A 23,849-nucleotide genomic window follows, 5' to 3' on the forward strand; every position below is an offset into this window, starting at 1 on the left:
TCGGGCGAACCCGACCTGGTAGGGAGAAAACGAAAGTGGATCCTGACCCTTGGATAGTGAGGCTATGCTGGGGCACCGAAATGCCGAAGTTACCTAGCCCAGGGGCTGCAGCTGCATAGGTCTCAAAAGACGTCGGGAATCCTCGTTGACGGACCAGGAGCCTGGAAGAAAGAAGTTGCTGGCAGGCGACCAGTGAAGAAAGTTCGATGGATCCAAGCCTGGATCGAAGGAAGATGACACCTGAAAGCAGAGGGGACCAAGTTCGAGACTACTAGCCAGTAGTCAGGTGGCACCAGGAGGGCACCGGATGGTAGTCACCTCGACTAGGTGAGTGGGTGACGCTGTGTTCGCAGATCTCACGGACCAGGAGGCGTTGTCGGCGACCAGGATGGAGGAGCGAGCTGTCCCACGATGGATGAAGCTGTCGGCGTCGCTGGACCCAGGATTGGGCAACAAAGCCTTGGCAAATTCAAGCCCACGCGGTGGACTCAAAATGGCGTCTGGAGTGGACCAGGAGGGTCCGGGGTGCCTCTCTTGAAGAAGGAAGCAAGGGCCAGTCTGGAGCAACCAGACCAGCAGCAGTGATGTCGTCGGGCGTCGTGAAGAAGGCCACAAGCCAGCCGGCTAGTAGCCACACAGCGCGGTGAGCACGCAAAAGCAGAAGGGCCCCACGCAGATCGTGGAGATGCTGGAGGGTTGAGCTTCGATGCTGGAGCTGCTCAGGGTTGGGGCTTCTCGGACCCCAAAGCACTCACCAGTGGAGCACACGGTGGGCTTGTTGCAAAGAAGTCGTGCAGTCTTGGCGATCGTCTGTCCCTCGAGGTCTCGTCGCACTCACGGTTCTCAGCTTTGCTGTAGAGGTGAGTAGAGGTCAGAGGTGGGTCGTCGGATTCGTGAAGAAGGACTTGCAGCAGACCGCAGTGTTCTTAGGATGGTGCCCGCTTGATGCAGGGTGACTACTCCTTAGCCACAAGGGAGAATCTTGAAGAAAAAATCTTGATGTCCTTTCGAAGAAAGTCGTGTCTTGATTCCAAAGATGATCTAATTTGAACAGAGGGCCCGCTCCCATCTTTATACTAAAAAAGGGGGCTGACCCGGTGACTAGGTCCTGCCTATGGGTGGGACTAGGAGGGGGGTGGTTACACCCCTCTGCCATGCCGGACTTTCCCCAGGCCAGGGGCTGGTGTGCCCCTGGAACTGGTTCTGACCGGCCTATGCGTAGTGAGCACCGGGGTGCCACTCAGCAGTCACCTTCCTGAAAAGCCCTGCCTACCCAGGATACACAAAACCATGTCTGGGACGGTGCTAGCACCGCCCCTGACAGGAAACCCTTTGTCCAGGCTCCCCTCGCTGGAAGGACTCCCAGCTGCAGGGGGTCAGACTCGTGTCTGTGGTGGCAGCATCCATTTTGTGGAGCTGAGGCTTCGTTTAACTTTAACCGGGGTTCACAGTTACATACATGTCGTGTCCCTCTAGAAGGGTGGAATGCTAACCCCGTCGCCAGAATTGGCGAGGGGTTAGTATTCCAATTCGTATGACACCTTACTCGACATGTTTTGATAAAGCAATACCAAAGTTAGCATTTAACCGCGAGGATTATAATGCACTTAAGAGTATATGGTATGCGATATCATGGAACAGCTATTAGGACTTGGTTCCGCAAGCTGCAGACAGGCTCAGCTCATGCCAGAGCACCATCTCACACGATTCCAAGCACTCTGCCTTCAGGATTGTCAAGGCCTGCCATAGGAGTGACTGATAGGAATCTGTGTGTCCATTTTAGGGTTAGGTATAGGTATACTACACCTACAGCAAAGGGTGATTACACGACTTTGCCCCAGCTGTCATGCAGCCAGTTGTGTCAAATTTAGGAGGCCAGCCAGGGGTGGCATACTACATGCTGCAGCCCCTGGCAGCCCTGGGTACACCTATGCCCTGAGTTACAGGGTCTGATAAGGTGGCCCAGTACCAATTGGTAAATGCACCTAGGGTACATGTTGTAATTTAGAAAGAGAACAGCCAGGCTGTGGGTCTGATTGGCAGGCCCACAGCCAGAGAAAGTCGTAAACCAGTGAAACAAAAGCAAAAAATCTGGGTGATCATAGGATTGCAGACCCTACTCTCCTACAGCGGCGATCAGCTCGGTGTGGCATAATCTGCTCTCAAAGTGATGTGTGTGGTGCCTATATAGGCGTCATCCCAGCGTACTGATATCTGTTCTTTTCTTTTTGCGCCAGACAGTGCAGACCTGGAGAGAGCTATTTCATCAGTCACTTTTTGACTGAGTTTTTAAAATGTTTTGTTGAAGTTTTTTAAGAGTTCTTCTCCTGGGGTGGCAGGGATGTCCACTATGAAGACTGGCTTCAAGCCCTGCAGCTCCTGTCATCAACAGATGTCGGTGACAGACACACACCTTGTTTGCCTCTGGTGCCTAGAGTGTGTCCACGACGCAAAGAAGATCTGCATCGCTTGCCGGACCATGCTCTCCTAGGCTTTGAGGGAGTGGTCCCTAAAGTTCCATGCTGCCTGACGAAAAACGCAGCAACAGTCTTGATCCTGATTTAGAGGAAGGTCCCTGGATTGGTTGTGGAGTCCACAATCCTCGTCTCATTCCAAGTAATCGGGCCGCTCAGGTAAGCCCCACAAAAATAAAAGTAAAAAGTTGAAGCAGTCTTTGACTTCACCTTACCCGTCGGCCGATGGGATGAGGAAGCATTGACTATCAAGGCTTGGCTCCGCAGTTGAGCCAGTGACTAGGTCGGCTCTGCGGTTTCCCGAGTTTCTGGGAGCCAGAACAACTCCTGCTCAACTCCAGAAGTTTTATGAGGCCATGTGCCCCGTATTTGAGCCTATGGGCCCTGTGAGTTTGAGATGGGCCTGACTAGTTCCACAACGGCGGCTCCGGCACTGGTCGGACCCCTTGGATCCACATATGGATCCGGACCGGTCGTATCAACTCGACCTTCCCCCAACGCCAGACACGATGCCGGGAAGGGAAGCCCCCTCTCCCCCTTCCCCCCCCCCCCCCCCCTCTCTGATCCCCGGCTCTGACACTGAGTAGAGGGGTGCCCGAAACGGTCTCCTGTGCTGACTGGAGATATACCTTCCAGGCCACAGTCTGAGCCCTATTCCTGTGGGCTAGGACTGGGGGAGGAGTGGGAGGGGGTCGCTGGACCTTGAAAAATACCAGCTTTTCGACTCCAACATTGACTGGTGTTAGGACTTGGTCGAAGTTAGTGGACTGGATACGTCTCTAGACCCTAGCATGCTTTCTCCCACTACCAGGGCTACATAGGAGGGAGTGTCCTTTGCAATGGTGGCGAGAAGGGCAGCCAAGCTCCTGAAACCTAGCCTGCCCTCTGTGGAATAAAGACTAATGCCTTGACATAGTTCTTCTGCCAGAAGTGACCCCTTAAGAATCGCTTTAGCTGAGACTGACTCTGAGGCTACTGGACCTCATGGTCCCCTGCATCCTACTTGTGACACATGTCCACTGACATATGTGGGTTCTGCATTGGGGCTTGAAGTTCCAGTGGGCACAGAATCAGGAGAATCTCTCTGACATGATTAAGGAGTGTGTGTCCAGAGACAATTTGTAGCGGACACATGTTTAGAAATTGAAGCCTGAGAAGGAGAAACCCCACTGAGGGTTTAGTCCTCCTCTCTTAACTGCAACATATGCTTCTACTTGTTAACACCATCACCTGGTATCAAGAGTAGCATTGCTTGTGCCTTTCAATGGTATTTCTCCTCTTCTTCAGGCAAACGATGCTGGCCATGCAGCAGTCAGCTTTGGCTTGCTGCAAGGTTCTGATTGGTGCAGTCTGAGTTTTCCTATTCACAATGAACTGTGGCTGTTCAGTGTATGCTTCATAATCATATTAACATGAATGCTTTCAGATGCTTATGAGCTGGGCACCATGTCATTGTTAGACCTTCACAATAATTACTCTTAGCGATAACCTATTCTTCTTTCTGCAAGAACACAGTATCCAACATGGTGGAACCCAAGAGTCCTCCTCCCACTTCACTGAAGCTCATGTTATTCCTTGCCAAACCACCTGTTTAACACTTTATCTGCCTACAACATCTTTTTGACCTGCACAACCTGGACAGAAGCCTGACTGTCTGTAGGGAGTGATGCCATCTTACTTTGTCGTATTTCCTCTAGATTATTCTGTTTTGCACTGTCATCATGGTCGTGTCATGGGTAGAGGAGTTTGTATGCTTTTTAGAGCATTCATACTGCTCATACATTATCTCAGTATATCTCCTGTTATGGTCAGGAATGCGTAGGTGTTAACTGTGAATTCTTATCCTTTCCCTTGCTGAAACATTGGCACATTGCTTAATCGCCTTGTTCCCATAGCTGTCCGCTACCCCTCCGAATTGTGCAGCTTGACCAGGTTTCTGACCCCGCCCCCTTACAGAACATTCTTTGGGCTATTGGAGCTTGGTTTTTCCACCTCCACATGATACCACGAATGGTATAGGGTCATGCACTTGTTTAGATTTTTAGGAAAAACGCTCCAGTGAGTACATTTGGGTATCATTCAGTATATTTGGTCGATCACTTCTTTCTTTACTTCACATTAAAGTGACCAGCTTGCCACACTTAACCTGTTTCTGCACAAAAACCTCACTCCCCTTAATCAAAGAAAACTAGGAGCACGTACTCTCCCAAGTGCACTGGAGATTAAAAATGTTAGGTATACACATTTTCACAAACAACATGAAATCGGTATAGACCAATGACTCGTAAAACCAAGAATCCATTTGTATGAATCTGCTTGATTTACACGGGAGTTCAAAAGCCTGAAACAACAAATGATTGCAAAAGATCTCTGTTTGAATTTGGAATTTTGTGCACTAAGCAGGGCATATAAAAAAAAGCTGTTCTTACAACACAAAAAATCCAATTTGCGCCATCTGATTATGATGCAGGGCGGTCAGCACTCTTGTCACTACATATTTTTCCTGTTCATGACCAATATCTAAAAAAAAACAATTCTGCACTCACAATCTTTCTTGTTCAGATATAATCCTGTCCTTCATTCAGTCTGGGGTCAGGCCACTTCATGGGAACATAGCTGCACTACTAAGTCTCTGGAATTATGCTCTCCTCTCCATCGATGATACTCCGCTTCCCTGCTTATGTTGCTAGATCTGTCTGCAGTTTTTGAACTGTAGGATCATGCAATCCTACTGGATCACTCATCCACTGTTAATACTGCTGATTGAAAAAGAAGAGGTGGCACAGTATCTGGGTATTACCTCTTGCTTGCCAACTTTGGGTTGCTACGCATAAATGCATTATATTCATGAATTGGAAACAAGACCATGGCATTTTGTTTAAAAATTTTCACTAATATTCCTCAGGTTGTTTATTGAGATGCATGAAAACGTAAAACTAACTAATTCCAGTGACTGGAATTAATGGTTTGGAATACATGTGCATTTCACCAACAGCAGAAATCAAACCTATGTCCCTTGTCGCATATGTTCAGCCACTTAACTAGTGCAGCGATCATCCTCAATGCATTTAAGGAAGTGATACTGTGAGACCGTGAGTGACATGCTTTGAGACAAGAGGTGGTAAGCAAAGAAATCCATAGAGAGCCAAGGAAGGGGTCTGGCTTGACCTAAAAAGCTAAAGCACGAGCAGATCCCAGATTTGGCATGTAAACTGATGCCTTGTTGACAAACTATATTGTGTTTCATTATAATATTTGTATAGCGTTTACTACAAAAGAGCTCTGAAGGGCTTAGCCACAAGGGTAGCATGCACCGTGAGTGCGTGGTTGGAACTGTGTTGCTTGCTCTGAGCCTATGGGTGAAATGTTTCCTTGTTGTGCGTCCGGACCACCGATGTGCAGTTATCGTGTTATCTGATTCAGTGGTTAGCGATGGGATGGATGAAGAAGTGTTAGAGATATACTCACGTTTTTTTAATGTGAGTTATGCTGGCAGCTCTGAAGGTCACCATATTGTGTTGGTAGTTTTATATTTTATGTTCTTGTTGCCAGTTTCCTATGCTGGCTCTTTCAGCAACTTGTCTACACTAGATATGGGACTCTCAAGAGGTAACAGTTGTTGATTAAGAATGAAGGTACTGTGAAAAATGAATACAATCTTGGTGAACATTATCTGCGCCATCTTGCCCCCCCTTTTCGAGCCCATTCGTGCGCGTAAGCGGCAGCCATTTTTGAGCACCATGGCCTCCCTGCCCCTCACTAATAGCCAGCGCGTCTCTCTCTCTCCTAACCTCGCAAACATTCCCCCGCACGCTGACAACCCCCGCTCTCTCATGCCTTGGGTCATAAACCCCCCTTCAGCGCAGCTTCACCACTGAATCCCATCCTGTTCCCAGCGCGACACCTCCCCTCATTCCTTTTCATGGCCTCAAACCCTTTTGATGCAAACCCCCTTTTCCTGTGTCCCCGTTTGTCTTCCTCGTTCCCAGGCTGCCACCTGACCCTGCGGATACTGTTTATTACCCGTACAGTAGGAAGCTTCCCCTCCCCATCAAAGATCCCCGAACCGATCAAAGCCCCCACCCCATGAGATCCGATCAAACCCCATGCATTCCGTGAATCGGCGGAATGCCCTGCTGTGCGACCACCACCACCTGTTGTGACCGGGGTGGGGAATCCAACTGTAAATGTATGTGGGAACGGGTCTGAAGGGGAGATTCCGAGGATGTCCTTTCAAATACTAAAATATTACGAGAATGTGTTATGTGCAATAAAGGTTGTAAACTCTAGTATAAGAGGCCAGGCCTCAGAGATGTGGTTAGAGCACCTCGTGACGATACTTGCTGTCTGAATTGATGTGTTCTCCTCCGGAGAGAATAAAATCCTCGTTTCCCGCCTTCCAGTCTCCAGCGCCTGCTTCTTCATTGATTAATATTGGTGGGTCATAGAGGCGATACTGCCGGGCAACATAAAAGGGTCTTTGGTTACCGGTTGTCTTTGGAACCCTTTTTAACAATTGGCGTCCCAAACGTGGGGCCCATCAGCGACTCGTGGATCCAGTGGGAGAGGTCCTGACGACAGAGTGAACGACTGCAACGATCGGAAGGTACCCTGTCCGATAGACCCTCGTCTGACAGCCGATCATCCGAACTTCACTGGTTCCGAACAGACCTCTCTCGAGTGATCTGCGGTCCTGACTGGGAACCATCAGGAGTGCCACGAGAAGTACGAAGAGAAGAGGACGATCGGGCGCTGGATTCGGAAGACGAGAAACTGTCCATGCGGTCCGGGTAAGGTCGTGTAAACACGACGAAATTGCGATAGGGATAGATAATTGGAAGTAATTGATAAATTGTTGTGAAAATACTAGTATTACTCTTTGTTAATTTATTGGAGATTCACTGTCTACAAACGGAGAAACAACAGGCTCTCCCTTTATAAACAGCGAAGGATAGGTACGCACCCGTCGGACCTATTTTTCTCCCCCACTAAACAATTGCCCCTTTGCCCCATTGATTAACTGTTATAGATTGTTTTCTGGAGATTCTCTGTCTGAAAACAGGGAAGATTAGGTCCCCTCTTTACAGATAGTGAAAGGGTAGGTGACGCGAACCTTTGCGAGCCTACTTATTCTCCCCATTGACCATATTGATTTTTTATTTTTGACCTAACGTTGATTGATTGCTCAGAATTGGTTCATGAGGTATTCACTACGTACAAACAACGTAGAATAGAAATATTCTGTCTAGTCTTTGCGCGCAGTGATAAGATAGGTAGTGCTGATTATTATCCCATTGTGATCCGTCATGCCTGTCTTCTCCCCACTGGTCAGTAGCCTGTTTAACCCGGACCGCTTATTAGAGATGAACCATCCGGCTCCGCTGGAAGGCACCCCTAATAAGGACATGTTCATGAAGCATGGATTAATTGCTATAGCCTATAGTGAGCTGTGGCATAATTATACAAAAAGGGATCGAGAAAGACAGTGGCCACTGAGAGGATCCTTTGATCTCGACAAAATAGAAACAGTAGAAATAGCCCTTCGTAGGAATGAAACATCACCTATTATGCTCGATAGTCTCGGTATGTGGCGCAAAGAAGCCACGCAACGAAGGGAAGACAACGAATTTAGAAAAGGTGACGGGACACGACGGACAAACCTCCAAACGTCTAGTAGGCAAAGGGAAGGGCCAGCGATGGCACAGCCCCGAGGAGTAGACATGAAAAGCGAATGGTGTAAGGGGATGTGCCGACAAGCCAACCCCGGAACACAACGACCTGAAGGTAACCCCCCGACATTACGCACAGGACGGACAGATTTAAAACAAAACCAATGCGCTTTCTGTAAATGTCATGGACACTGGAAAGCTCAATGCCCGATTCTGCAAAACATAGGTAAGAATGGAGGGGTGACAGAAAGGACGGACCGACAGAAAGGAAAAAGACGTGAGATAAAAACCAATCAGACTAGTGCAGACAGAACAGACAGGACTACCCCGTTCGATTATGCTCGGTGGCACAGATTTCGTCAGACCAATTTTAACGACATGTTAGAGTACTGGGACTGATTGCTCTCTGTTGCTCCCCCACTCTGAAAAACAAACACAACTGCAGGTCAGTGTAAACAACCCCCTGTTAAAGAAAAGACTCAAGGAAGCCAAGCGTCTATTATATAAAACTTAGGATTTAATAACGGTAAAGAAAACACACAACCAACGGTAAATAGAATAACTAGTAGAACTTTCTAAAACAAACTTTACTGATAGGAAAAATACAAAACGTGATATGCTCACTCCGGAAGTCCTCCAATGTAACAGTTCGATGGTCCCGCCCATCCGGAACACATAGCACGTGTGGGGCGGGGCCTGCCAGCAACCATGGGCCAAAAAGAGATCGCCGGCGAGAAGGTTCCGGAGACTCCACAAAGCAGCCAATGAAATGGTCTTCCCATACTGCCCTTCCAGGGATGGCGTCCCCCGGGCCGCGAGTAGGGAGGGGGCGGATGAAAATGACCCCCTCCCTCATATCTCCTGGTCCGGCCATCACGAATTCCTCCATCGAACGGATGCAGGGTGGGCAGGGAGGAAGAGGCGACGCGGACGAGCCTCTTCCACCTCCACAGGTAGGAGGCTTCCCTGCCCTGGCCCGACGCCGACGTCCTCCAGCCGGGCGACGGCCATATACCTACGCTGCACAGGAAATATAATGTCCGGCTGGTATATTTCCGTAACACAGGACATATAATGCCCGACTGGTATACTTTCTCAGTACAGGACATACAAGACCCGGCTGGTATACTTGCGGAGTACAGGACATACAATGTCCGACGGGCATAATTACGGAGCACAGGATGTACAGTGGTCCCCCAAGAGTCGGAATCAGGGGTGTAGGGTGGTCATCATGTGCGCCCCTGATTCCAAGAGACGGCGTAGGATGCACCGGGAGAGGAAGACGGCACGGTGAGCCTCCCTCACCTCCCCAGATGAAGGCTCCACTGCTGCACCCTGGCGCCCCGAACCAAAATGTCCTGCTCCAACCGCATGGTGCTCTGCTTTTCGCCATCACAAGAAGTTTTCCTCCGCTCCTGATGGATACGGCAAAGGTTGCTGCAGGGCCTCAAAATGGCGTCTGGGCCCTCGAAAGGCGGGTCTAGGCCGCTGGAGTAACTTTGTCCGAAATTGCAACTCGGGCGCTTGCCCACCTGGGCGCAAGCCCCCACCATCGACAAAACATCCCCTCGACTTTGAAGATTCTACCAAAGTCCCAAGAGCCCTCGGCCCTTCCAGGCTTCCGGTAAGAAACAGCTGCATTGATCTCAAATGAAATAACCACGGCACAGCAACAAGATGGCGGTGCTCTCGTGTCTGCATCAGCTTCCGTCTGAACCACCCAGGAACATTATGGGCTAACGAACTCGAACAAGTTCCGGCTGAACATCAGCATGACCCGGTAAGAGAGACTCTACCCCCTCCCTCTCTTGATTGACGGTCCACACCACCAGCCCCTTTGTTAGCACAGTTTTCTTTTGGACTACCGAAAGGCACTCTGGTCCAACCGCCAATTGTCGGGGATATTTTGCCCCTGATGCTACTTCCGGACTAAACCGGCCTCGCCCAAAATGGCGCTGGTATCAATGGAACTTACGGGTGCCTCGTGGTGTTCCTTAGCTAATGAAACTTGATGTACTAAGATATATATGTATATATATGAACCACTGCGCACTCGATGTTAAAGGGAGGAGGGTTCACTTGGCAGACATTTAAGAAGAGGTTCTGTAAAAATGTTGATTTCAATGAACAATTTATTTTTGATATTTGTTGTAACTGATACCTAACGTCGCTCATGATGCACGCACGCGGTTTGCATTTAGGAAATGTGATTACGATGAGCTTGACTGTGTTTCCATCTATGAACTGAAATGCCCCTGATTCCTTCGTCACGCAATGAAATGTTTTTGGTTACTTACAAATAATTAATTAGACCTTTTTACATGTTCTTGTACTACAAAATAACCCCCTACTGTATGTGCTTCCACCGACGACATGTCAGGCCAAAATATGAATTGCGCTCTCACATTTTACGTACTGAATAATTCTACAAATAAAAGTCTTAAAAGCTATGGATAGGCTCCGCGTACTTTTGTAAATACGGGTATCGGTGGGAGGGTTTTTCTGTGCGCAACTGTTCTGCTCTCTTTTTAAGGTTATCCGAGAAATGGTTGTTCGGCCCTGGGTTGATGGTCAAAACGAAGGTATGAATACGCTGCTTATGAAGAAGGACCTCGACTTCAGAGAATGGGTAAAGTAAAATGGTGTGATTGATAAATTGTTATAAGGATATGGTGGTCGAAGGTACTAAGGTACAGGGTTGAACGAAGAACTGGTATGCCTTAAGAACATCACAGCTTTGGGAATGATTTAGGGACCCCGATGACCGGATACATCTACGAAACCGGGTACCTCGCGCTAGGCACCTCTGATTCCTCTTTTTAGCGTTTTTCACTACACACGATCCTTAATGCCATCCTCGAACCTCCCCATGAACAACCTATCACATTGCCTGCCCCCATGACTTTAAGAAACCAGCACCCTAAGGGATTATATCCCGAAGAGACAAGTACGAGTATGTGGTAAGTAAAGGATTTTCGTGCCCTTACATTTTGATGTGTTCGAATGTTGTCCCCCTACCTTCCCTTGTTTCTCCCCCCCTTTTTCCTCTGCAGGTTACATTAGAATCCCGATTAGAGTATCATAAGGGATCTGGAACCACGTCACGCCCGATGCATGAAGACGGACTAGCACTACAAAATGGCACAACAAGGACGCTCTCACGACCTTTTTACCAAATCTAACACTTTTCTGTCCCAAAACTGCATGCTTCCCACCTCCTAACACAGACCCGAAACGTCTAACGTTGGGTAACGCACTGAATAGCCCAAACAATACACGGTCATTCTCTATGTCACACGTGTATTGTTCGGCCTATTGACTCTCTCTCTCTCTCTCTCTCTCTCTCTCTCTCTCTCTCTCTCTCTCTCTCCTCTCTCTCTCTCTCTCTCTCTCTCTCTCTCTTCTCTCTCTTCCCTCTCACACTTCCACCCCTCCCACACTTCCCTAGCAACTGGCACCTAATTGGCGAACCTGGTGCATCTCCTGATTGGCCCCAAATACCACAAGTATTTGCGCAAATCTGTCCTAAATAAAATTGTATTGGTACCACGTTACTACCTCTCCTTTTCTACTAAAATATGGATGAAATTTAAAATTGGCCGATAGGAAAGGGACAGGTAAGACGACTAAGGTTCCCTAAATTTGACCCACTCTCAGGGAATTATTTGTCAGTGGCTCCTATGATAAAAATGTGTCTGTGGTAATGCGACCATCTCCATTGAAAATTGTCTCCGTACCCCAAGCTGTAAGAAATGATCGAGACACCCCCATCTACCCAAAATGCTCCCAGTTTGGTATCCATCAGATCCCTCCCTCCCCGAGGATAAGTTTAATAATTATTGCAAACCACCCCTCCCGAGTTTTTGTAGTAACCAGGTTGCGAGGATTTATATAGAAAGTTAGAAGGATGTGTGCAAAGTTGAAAATTAGATTGAGAAACGAAAGAACTTGTTGCAGTAAGCATGGTTGAAAATAAGATGTTTTTATGTAATGCAGACTTGTTTAGCCTATGTTCGTCCCTCAGAAGGATGCTTATCAGACTATGGTGAATAGCACGTTGCACTTTTTGTGAAATACAAGGCCCTGAAGACCAGCCTAGCCTTTCAAGACTTGTACTAGGGAAATGGGTCTCTGCCAGACGAACTGACATCTACTATAATAGACATATGACAAATGAACGTAATAATCATCAAAGCCTCAAAAGAATTAGCCAACAACAGGAAGTTGTAAGGAATCCAGCAAACCCATCATCAATTGTTTATACGCAAAAATCTCAAATGTAGCGAGTGCTTACGCTAGTCGCTTGGTGTTGGGAAAGAAAATAGATTCATGCGATTACCTTTTTCTGCAAAATCTCTAAAGACTGTCTTTTCAACACTCATTTAAGGATATCACTGTCGGAGGAGAAAGAGACCGGATGTGGGAGCACGCGGCCTGACTGCGGATTGTGGAACATCAGCAACGGAGGCCAAGGCGAGACCACGGCAGTAAGGAGTCGCAGGACGGGGCACTGTTTCAAACAAAGCTAAGGAAAGGGCTGACCTGAAGCCCCTGCTCTATGATCAACGTATGCCAAAAAGCCCCCGCTCTCTGAACATGGTCACGGACTCGCCTGACGCCAAACTCTCCGCCTCCCCCTGATCTGTTCCCGACTTGGCCTTGCTCCATCCCCTCTTCCTCCGACCTACCATAAGGACTGTTCACACCCGCACCTTTCCACCCGAACTCCCAAGTTCCTCCAAATCCTACTGAGCTACCCAGAGAAGAGTACTCCCTACGTCAGAAGGGAGGGAGCTCCGACTAAGTAGACCACGAACTGTGTAAAATCCCAGAATGGTGACCTAGAACTCCACCAAGGGTCGCCCCCGAAGAAAAGATAAACAAAGTCTGTGGTTCTGCCCGCTACCAAGGACCTTGAAGATGATGGAAGCAACAGGAAATGCCCACCACAGAGACTCAAGAAACGAACAGATCTCACAATTCTGGGACAATCGCATTTTTTGCAAATCTATGCTCTGCGCTACAAAAGAAAGTGCATCTGTTCCAAACCGTAACGCATTGCTCCTATGGGGTCTGGCGAATCAAAAGCAAAAGGTACCCATGCCCGCAGACCTCCAACGACTCAATCCACATGAACATTTCTGTTGCTAGGTAATCCAGGTGCTCGACAGCGCTGACAGAAGACGACAAAGGACAACGAGAACTTTGACATATTTACTGTATCTCCTTTCTCTCCCAATCACCATTTGACTGACTATGTACTCGCTGTATACAAGAAGGACTTACTTATATGATAACTCACCAGTTCTTATTCTATGATCTGTACCCAACGCCCTCGCTACGTAATTCTAGTCTGATATTGCATTACGATGACTTTTTCCTGCAACCAACTTAACAATGAACCCGCCTGCTGACTGATGAGATTTTTCAAAATGATGTTTATAATGTGATGTTTACGTACAGTTCTTTCACCCAAGTCCCCTCTCCCTTACTTATGATCACTGCATATAGGGGTAGATAGGAAATAGGCCAGCAAGATGTCTTGGAAATGTTAAAGGGAGGACTGTGAAAAATGAATACAATCTTGGTGAACATTATCTGCGCCATCTTGCCCCCCCTTTTCGAGCCCATTCGTGCGCGTAAGCGGCAGCCATTTTTGAGCACCATGGCCTCCCTGCCCCTCACTAATAGCCAGCGCGTCTCTCTCTCTCCTAACCTCGCAAACATTCCCCCGCACGCTGACAACCCCCGCTCTCTCATGCCTTGGGTCATAAACCCCCCTTCAGCGCAGCTTCACCACTGAATCCCATCCTGTTCCCAGCGCGACACCTCCCCTCATTCCTTTTCATGGCCTCAAACCCTTTTGATGCAAACCCCCTTTTCCTGTGTCCCCGTTTGTCTTCCTCGTTCCCAGGCTGCCACCTGACCCTGCGGATACTGTTTATTACCCGTACAGTAGGAAGCTTCCCCTCCCCATCAAAGATCCCCGAACCGATCAAAGCCCCCACCCCATGAGATCCGATCAAACCCCATGCATTCCGTGAATCGGCGGAATGCCCTGCTGTGCGACCACCACCACCTGTTGTGACCGGGGTGGGGAATCCAACTGTAAATGTATGTGGGAACGGGTCTGAAGGGGAGATTCCGAGGATGTCCTTTCAAATACTAAAATATTACGAGAATGTGTTATGTGCAATAAAGGTTGTAAACTCTAGTATAAGAGGCCAGGCCTCAGAGATGTGGTTAGAGCACCTCGTGACGATACTTGCTGTCTGAATTGATGTGTTCTCCTCCGGAGAGAATAAAATCCTCGTTTCCCGCCTTCCAGTCTCCAGCGCCTGCTTCTTCATTGATTAATATTGGTGGGTCATAGAGGCGATACTGCCGGGCAACATAAAAGGGTCTTTGGTTACCGGTTGTCTTTGGAACCCTTTTTAACAGTAAGTCTGAGATATATGCTGATCGACTGCTTTACAGTCCTCCTTTACACTGCTACTATGAGAGGTCAATTGAAGAAATTTGTCAAGATGGACTTTGTTATTGTCATCCTTTTTGTCATTATAGGATGTCCGTTACTATTTGAGAACTGCAGGGTTCACTATGTTAGGGTCCTAAGTTAGCAAATAATTTGTGGCCTGTCTGTTAGTGTTCATGGTTTTTAACCATGTTGGTGTAGCCTGTATTCATGCCATCAGTTTTCAGGAAGCTCCATGGGGCCTTTCATATATTATGCTCCTATCCTGTTGATGATGAGGGAAGGAGGTAATGAGATAGTAAATGAATTGATATTGTAACATTGAGTATATCATATTAATACTGGGATGAGTATCATAAAGACTACATTAACTGTGTCCCATCTTGTATTTACAGGTAGAAGGTAAGGTAGACTACGGTTAGAGTTGCATATGTCAGTAAGCAGGTTGTGCGTCGTCAGCAGCAGAGTAGTAGAAAGTACTTACGGTGTTGTTTGGAGTTGCATAGTTATTGCATTTCATCAATATTTCTAGGTCTTTGTGATGTTAGGTGTAGTGGTGTTGCAGCCCTTAGATCACTTTCCAGATCACAGTGCCCTTATTACCCATGGTACCTTTTACAAGGGGCTTACCTGTGGCCAGGGGTGTACTAATTTTGGGTAAAAAGGTACAGTTTTGGGAAAGAACACGGGCCCTGTGAACCTGATTTGTAGGGACCCCGGGCACACCAAGTCAGGGTGCATCAGATGCCAGGTAAACAGTGGGGGGTAACCATGCAAAAAGGTGCCCCTTCCCACAGTGTGTACTGCTTACTTTTCTTATTCGAGCTTGTGAATATATGAAAGACTCAATGCTGGAGAAAAAGAATTGATCCTTACCTGTGAATCTTGTTCTTCAGCATTGGTTTCTGTCGAGGCTCACTTCTATCATAAGTACCCTTCACACTTGTGCTAGGAAATCTGAGCTATGGTGGGCTCTGGAAGGCATAGGAGCATTCAGCACTTCCTCCACATTGGCTCATGTTAGGTTGGGTCAAATGAGTTGTATGTACTACGAAATAAAGACTTTTCTTGGTGTATGAGCATTTTAACACTGTTACTGTTTTTTTTTAATTACTGGGGATTCCCAGCCTGACAATGGAGATTGATACATGGATGTGAATATATGAAAGGTACTCACACTGGAGAACTGGAGTTACAGGTAAGTAACTATTTTCATATTATGCAGGAGTGGCACCTACATATGGCTCCAATCAGGCACTTCCGGATGCAGAGCGAGGTTACTGTGGAAACTGCTCGCATAATGAGTCATCATGCAGGAGCCATTGCAATTGCTGTGAAAAAAAAATCTGGATCCAGTCTAATACCTTGCAAAATTCTAATTGTGAAGAATCAAAAGTTGCAGAATGTGCAGTTACTAAATGTGATTAACATTTCCATTACTTACCATTTTCAGTGGTTATGTGGTGCTCGACTGATTCTGCTTTGTTTGTATCTGAAGGTTGGCAAGTACCTGTCTTCCAAGACAAATGCAATTGCTGAAGACAGGAGAAGGCCCATTCCAGATTCTAGAAGACAGCAAGATAAATATTAACTCCAGGAAAAGAACTGAAGTAAGTTTTCAGCAGAAATGCTTTGTGTTTTCCTCAATAGATACCTAACTTCCTGAGCCTAAAATATACTAGTGAAATCATTGGGGTTTCATCCTCCCCGTTCTGCGAACTGATACCTAGGGTTAAGGACATCACTTTCAGGGCCCTAGTTTCAAATGGCACCAGTGTTGGTTCTCACATGGCTCTGCGTGTTCTGGCGAGGAAAAGCTGTGTGCAAAGAACTGACGTCAGCGCGCGGAGGCGGCGTCTATATACTCCAGCGACGTCATCACGGCGCACGACGCCAACGACGGACGCGGAGCCGCAGTGGACGCCTGCAGGCGACGCCTACCGACGCGCAGGGGTACTGCTACGCAAAAGTTTCCGGATCCAGACTGGCGCCTGGGGATATTCTAAGGTAAGGAATCTAATACTAACTAATGTTTCTTACAGATATATCGTTACCGAAGGTATGTAACTTGTTTGTTACAATGACACAGTTGGCAAAAACAGATGGTTTCTTCATATGTAATAAATCACATCACCATGAATTTATCTTGTGATTCAAATCTTATTCTGTATTTAGCATATCTAAGATTGCCCAGAATAGTTTAAATGAAGTAGGTGCACCAAGTGACTGCACATACCATGTGAAGAAAAGTGAACCAAAAGCATATAACACATTTAAGTGTAGACAATATTTACAGTATATACAAAAAATAATAATCTTTATTCGGCCGTATTCGCAGCCATAAAAGATGCAATAGATTAAAATTTCAAAAGCAAATCCATTAAAACAATATTTCATCACTGTACAAAATCACAGGGGCCTCTACCTATTTCAATAATATTTTGTTTCTTGATCTTAACCCCTTCGATGCTCATGACGAGCTCAGCTCGTCATGAGGCACGGTTGAGCTGTGCTGATGACGAGCTGAGCACGTCATGAACAATGGGATTTACCGATCAATCAGCACAGGAGGGAAAAACCATTAGCAACGATGGTGTTAATACTGCTCTTACAAAATTTGTAACAACAAACAGTGTGCGAACATTCAGCACATGTTTCAAGTGCAATTTGGGCATGCCTGAATCCCAATTCTTTTAAATATGGTTTATCCCGTTCCCCGCGTCGAACGTTCAGCGCCCAGTACTGAACGTTCGGAGAACGAATGCTGACCCGACGGCCAACAGTCGTGCGAAGCACTGGGGAGGTAGCGCTCGTGACGACCGTTGGCCGTCGGCAGCAATTAAAGGGTTAAGATACAATCGCTTAGGATGAGTAAATGGTTTACATAAAAATACAAAATGTAAAATGTCATTTGGATACCTATTGTAGCAGCCTCAACTCGTAAAGCAAAGCTTGAAGGAGAGGCCACTAGGCGATGGAACAAATTTAATATAAAACGAGTAATTAAAAAATCTATCATGGGCGCTAGTTAAAATAGTGAGCTAAGTCTCCATGCCCTGCCCTGATTTGACTAGAGCATATGCTCTTACTATGTGTTTACTGAGCTCCATGGCCTCAACCTCTACTGTGGCTTTTTAAAGAAAAACAAGTCATTAATACATTTATTGTCCTGCCACTTCACTGTCATATTTTGTAAAAATGCCTGATCGTGTCAAGGCCAGGAAAGTTTCCTTGACGTATCTTAGCCAAGGGATTTTAAACACGCTGGACCAGACATTCACCCAACACAACAAAGGCTTAACTGCGACTAAATCAGAAATATACTTGGTCCTAAGTTCCTCATGTACCGAGTAAGCAGGGGTTCCCTGTGGTACTTTCAAGATCCGTCTTAGACATTTATTTTGTGCCGTCTGTAATTTGTCGGCTACCATGTACCAAATCTCACTCCCGTACAGGACCTTGGAGATGCAAAAGGACCGATATAATTTTAAAATGACCCCAGGGGACCATGTGCCCACTCTATGTGCATAATTTGCAATGGCTCCCCAGGACTTTTTCAAGTCCCTTAGCTTCTTCTTCTTCAGATAGTTCCAACTTAGTTTGGCATCAAATGAGACACCAAGGGCTCCATTTGAATGGTGGGCGCTGCCTGTCAACTTGTGCATGCAAATGCACAATGTGCAGTTCCAGCATTGTAGCGTGCAGTGCTTTGAGCACTGCCCGCCACAATGCTGGGAATGGGGGATGCCACCGCCACAATGGTGGTGGCATCCTAATTGCAGGTGCAGGACCTCTGCACCCCTGGTGGACGGTCCCGCACACCGTTACGGCCCGCCATCGTAATGATGCCCTAAGATATGTAAAAGCTGGGACTTTGGCTAGGCTAAAAGTGGCTGCCTTGTAGGTTTTTAATGTACTCCTTCGAGAACCTATCTTCATCACAGATGATTTGGTCAATCCAACCCGTTCATAAAAGAAACAAACCCATCTATTAGAACATGCAGCGCCCTGGGAATATGGGAATATGTGCTATAAGCACAGTGTCATCTGCATACAGCAGAACTGCCACTGACCTACTGCCTATTCTCGGAGTATCGGCCTAGAGGGATATCAGAGCAGATTCTAGTCCATTGATCTGTAAAGTAAATAAGAAAGGGGCAAGGATACACCCTTGACGCACCGCTCTAGAACATTTATAATTAACATTGAGTCCCCCCTCTTGGGTAAATCTAACTGCTGCTGTTGTAAGGGCATAAAGAGTCATTACAACATTTATTATTGCTCGCTCAACTCCTAGCTCATCTAGTAGCAGCCACACTTTGTTGCGATTCACTCTGTTGAACGCTGCAGTAAGATCAATAAAACCGAAGTCGATGATTGACGGAATGTTGCACAATGGCAAAACATTTACCCCCAGTCACAGATCTGGGTTTAATCCATCACCGTTCTTTAGCTCACTCTGCCACCCCAGTTCAGACATGGCCATATTCCGGTCCAGGGAAGACATGGCTTGGCAGTTCGGGCTGGACTGTTCCCATGAGGCACAGGGTCAGACTGATTTGCATATGGCCATGTCTGAACTGGGGTGGCGGAGTGAGCTAAAGAACGGTGATGGATTAAACCCAGATCAGTTGACTGGAGGTGAGTGTTTGTATTGTCAACGCTCCGTCCATCACCCCCTTTGGTTTTCCTTGAGTCTCTTTTAAGGCCATCTTAAAGTTCTTAAGCTCCTTGGAGCATCTTGAAAGATCCGAGCAGGGAGTTGCTACTGGGACGGTTAACAAACTAGCAACTGACAATACAATATATATACAAAGAGGGTCACACCCGCATACAATAGATCATCAGAATTAGTTTATTAATATTCGGATTGCAACAGTCCGACAATGATCGATGAGGATGAAACACAAAAATGTCAATGTTTTGACCTTTTTCAAACATTCATACAGGGTCTTCATCAGGACAAATGTGACCTTGGTAGTAAACCGATGGAAGCCAGCATTAATCTTATCAAATCTCTAAAAGTAATTAATTAAACTCACCCGCCTGGCCACCTAATTGTATCTGGGTGTTGTTCATTACACGAAAATCTCTGTCAATGTGGACCATTTCCTTGTGCCAATTTTGCAGAAGTGTTCACATAATCAGAATGTTGAACTATAGAGAACCCTTTCCATGGTGCAGGGAAAAGAAGATAAACAGGCAAGCTTATTTTTGAAAAAAAAACTCTTTTTAGGGTGGCCTATATGATTATTTTCCAATATTGGATCTTTCATATATTCACAGGCTTGATTTATTCCTAGTCATTCAATTGGAAGTCCGATGGTGACATTTATATAGCAGTACCAAGGTATGTATTGAAAACACGAGCGGAGTCACTTTAGTCGTGCAATAACCTTATTGGAAAAGACCCAATTTTAAGCCGCTGAGGTGAGTGCACTGAACTTCACTTCCCCCAGTGGGCTTAGTACCTCTGATGTTTACCGCACTTTGTGTGGAAAGGAGTCTCTCACAGAGATCTGCTCAGAGATCTTTATTTCTTGGACTTTAACAAAAAAAAATGTCCACTTCTTTCCCTGGTGCCATTGCGATTCCTTCCCAGGGGTGAAGGAAAAAAAGGGTGAACGTCTTAACTGATGCCGAAGACCTCTCTTTTCATGGCGTGTATTTCTTGTGGTAAAAGGAAGGTTGGTTGTGGATAAACAACACCTTGATTGTTACTATTGCCTCTCTCCTCCCTAGAAACCTAGATAGAGCAATATGTGCAAGAAATTTTCTGCAAAAATTTACTGACTGAGATGTAGGACTACTAAGGTAGCTTCAAAAGAACAAGGGCGATAACCTATCATCGTCAGAGGAGTCCGCTCAAAGATATCATGAAGGGAAGAAACCCCCGAAGCACCGTCTGGAAGGGACCTCACTAATGGGATATGAGCAAAATCTTACACTTCAGGAGAGCCCTCCCCAGGGCCTCTAGAAAGTTCTACTAGAAAACGGATAGTCTAAAAATGTCTTCTTCCAAGGCTCACACCAGAGTGATAAGTGCCTCAAAACCGTTGACAGTAAACCCTTTTGGTGGCACCTACAGAGATGCAGTCATTTGTCCTTGCTCTGTCATCAACAGCAGACCGGCATTCACCATCGAAGAAGGCACAGCAGTAGCATTGATGACCAAACAGACAATGTCAACACAACATAATCGAAAGACATACCATGATGCACACTCCACAGTACTGGACAATGGGATTTCGCTCCTGCATACTTTCCTCCGTTAAAGATTTCTTCACAGTTATTGGCTATATTCTTGGCTCCCAAAAGAGAATCGACGTTAAGGGACCATTTGGAGCAGCCACGAGCCCAAAGAAGTTTATTGTGAAGTGTCATGATGAAGAGCAAGATCACCTGGAGCGTCACCAGGAAGGATGCAGATACTACCGTGAGGAGGAGGAAGATCATTGGGATTATGAAAGTATTCATTATGATGGGCAGTATCATGACTATTATGAGGACCCCCCACTACCAACAGCAACCAATGGTTAAAGTGTATTTTGATCTAATTGGCAACTTACATTGGTTGTTGCAGGACTACTATAATAGGTTTCCTCCAATCCCATTTCACAGAGGGTATACCTCCACAGCCTAAGGCTCTGCCTAAACCACTGCTACATTCTGTGGCGCCACCACTACCTCTACCACAAGTATGGCATTTAACTTCCATACCAAGTGTGTCTACAGACTCATTGGCTGATACCAATGCCAGTGAAACTTCACAATCCACCCAGAGCGAATAATGATTAGTGAAGTGAATATGTGGCTTTTATCACCAGTGACAACCACACCACAAGCAGATTCCTCTCCTGATGGCATTTACGTGTTGCTTTCTCTAGTAGGTGATGTATATTATATTCTATATATATATATATATATATATATATATATATATATGTGGCTAAATCCATCTCTGTTGCCACATACGGGGCAGGTGTATGGGGAATGGTAGTCATAGCGCCCCTGCAATGTACAGAGGACAGCTTCCTCAAAAGATCGGTAGCCGGTCCTCGAAGTTGTTCCAACTAAAATTGCCACATTGAGCTGGACGTACCTTACATCACGGATTGCATCTGCGTAGCACCGATCTTGCTATGGCACTCAGTGTGGAAAAGGGTAACTGGAAACCTAACCCATGACATTTGAGAGACTACCTAAAACTTGACCAAGTACAGAAGATAACGTGGTTACAATATATTAAGTATACCTTGAAGTCTATTGGTCTCCAGAACCTATTTGAGAATCCTACTAGCTGTTCGACTATTTCTAGAGTCAAATTAAAGGAATACTCTCAGCCAAGATGGCAAGAGATGGGCTGGAGATTAACCCCAACAAGTCTATGGTGAGACACTATCAGATGACCCAAAGACTAATCAGTGACGCATCTTCCAATCTAACCTTTGTGACAAACCTCCAACACAGATTCATATTATTAAGGTTCTGAATGAACTATATCCTGTTGATGTTCGGTTATCCCTCTGACTCACTGACTGTCTTCTCTGCCTGCCCATGTGATGGTCAATGGCACCAAACTGACCTGCACCTTATATTTTTGTTGTAAACTGTATATTGGAGAAAGGAAAAGATATATTTTTCTGCCTGTACACAGGCATAATTATAGACAATGTCGCCCAACCATATCTTTTTTACAAATGTTCAGTGACAAATTTACATGTTATTGCTTAACTTCATTTCTATGGTCTGCCATAAAAAAACAGGAGACTGCAACCATAAAGCTGTAAAGCACGAATGTCGAAAACCTTAGGGGAAAAACTGTATTTGTTTAACGTAGAATAGACTTGGTTTTGCATTTTGCTATTATCCGTCCTTTTGCCCTAATTTTAAGTGCTTGTTTTATGAATACAGCATTGTAATGTATTTTTCACTCTATACCATTCTTGTATTATATTGTGCCTTTTTTTTAACATTCTATGTTTAAATTGTATATAAAATGCTTATTATGCTATTTATGAGTAGTGAAATAAAGAAATTCTGACTTACTATGTTATATATCTGTAGCATGCAGAGTCTGTGCTGCTATACAGTATAAATGGAGTGATATCAAGGAGTAAGATCCTTTTCCTGAAGAAAAGCCATGTGGTACCGCTTGAAACATGTAGACCCATAGAAAGGCAGGTACTTGATCCCCTACACTGTCTACTTTCCCGTGTTTAATCATACTGAGTAGAGCCCACTTTATCTACTAGGCAGGTATTTTTCATTTTTACCTCCCACCCAAAAAAAACACTTCTATTTTTTCATCATTTAGTACATATCTATAAGTGTTCCCACTTAATTTGTAGGTCGCAGCACGCCCTGTTCCACAGCGGAACAGGATGGACCCAATGATAAAGCATGCCACCAAGGGGTAACCCTGATGGGTGAGGGTTATATATGAAAATAAAGAGTTTTCTTTTCCTTGTGGAGAGTTAGTCCATGCAAACAGATAGGCCCTTTTTTTCTTTTGATATATATTAACAGGAGGACGAGCCCCTCTGATTTTCGTAATCCTCTTTCTTTTAATTTTGTTGACGATAAAAAATGTGTGCAACACTTCAAACTGTAAAACAGTAATAACACCACGCAAAAAGGACCCCACACCAGGTTAGAAAAATAAAGCTTCATTTAATAAATAAAACAAGACCAAAAATCAATTTAGTAGAATCTGAGATATTGAATTTTAAAGTTTATAGTGAAAAATAACACCAAAAAAACGCATCCCGCTATTGAAGATATCTGGTCACGCTGGATCAGGACAAAGTCACAACTTTAGGCTGACTGCAATAAAGCGCTGGCGGACTACAGGGACCCATTTAGGCCCCCTGAACAAAGTACCTTAAGTCCTGGTTGCGGAACATTACGTGGATCCATGTCAAAGTTGCGCCGCACAGCAGAAGCCATGCGTCAGCCTTGGGATGTAGCGAGGCTGCGGTGCAAGGTCCCCCTAACCGTTTGCCTTCAGACCTCCTGTTTTTTTCTGACTGTTTTTGCTTGCCTTAGGACTCTTGTGTTCTTTACCACTTCTAACCAGTGCTTAAGTGTTGTGATCTTTCCCCAAAATATCATAACATTTACTCATACTCAATTCTAATATTTCATTTGCCAATAAGTCCCTAATCTTAAAGAAACAGGTTAGTATTAGATTCCTTACCTTAGAATAACCCCAGGCGTCGGACTGGATCC

General features: G+C 45.8%; 1 protein-coding gene across 1 annotated transcript in view; it reads left to right on the forward strand.

Moving 5' to 3' along the window:
• The window catches only part of LOC147692216 (WD repeat-containing protein 62-like), an 846,473-nt gene that overhangs the window by 640,609 nt on the left and 182,015 nt on the right, over positions 1-23,849 (forward strand). Inside the window, exon 27 of the mRNA XM_086938490.1 lies at positions 16,117-16,228. Coding sequence (XP_086794616.1) covers positions 16,117-16,228 — 112 coding nt within the window. The remainder of the gene's footprint in view (positions 1-16,116; positions 16,229-23,849) is intronic.

The sequence above is a fragment of the Lissotriton vulgaris genome, chromosome 9 (genome assembly GCF_964263255.1).
Source record: "Lissotriton vulgaris chromosome 9, aLisVul1.2, whole genome shotgun sequence".
Classification (NCBI taxonomy): domain Eukaryota; kingdom Metazoa; phylum Chordata; class Amphibia; order Caudata; family Salamandridae; genus Lissotriton; species Lissotriton vulgaris.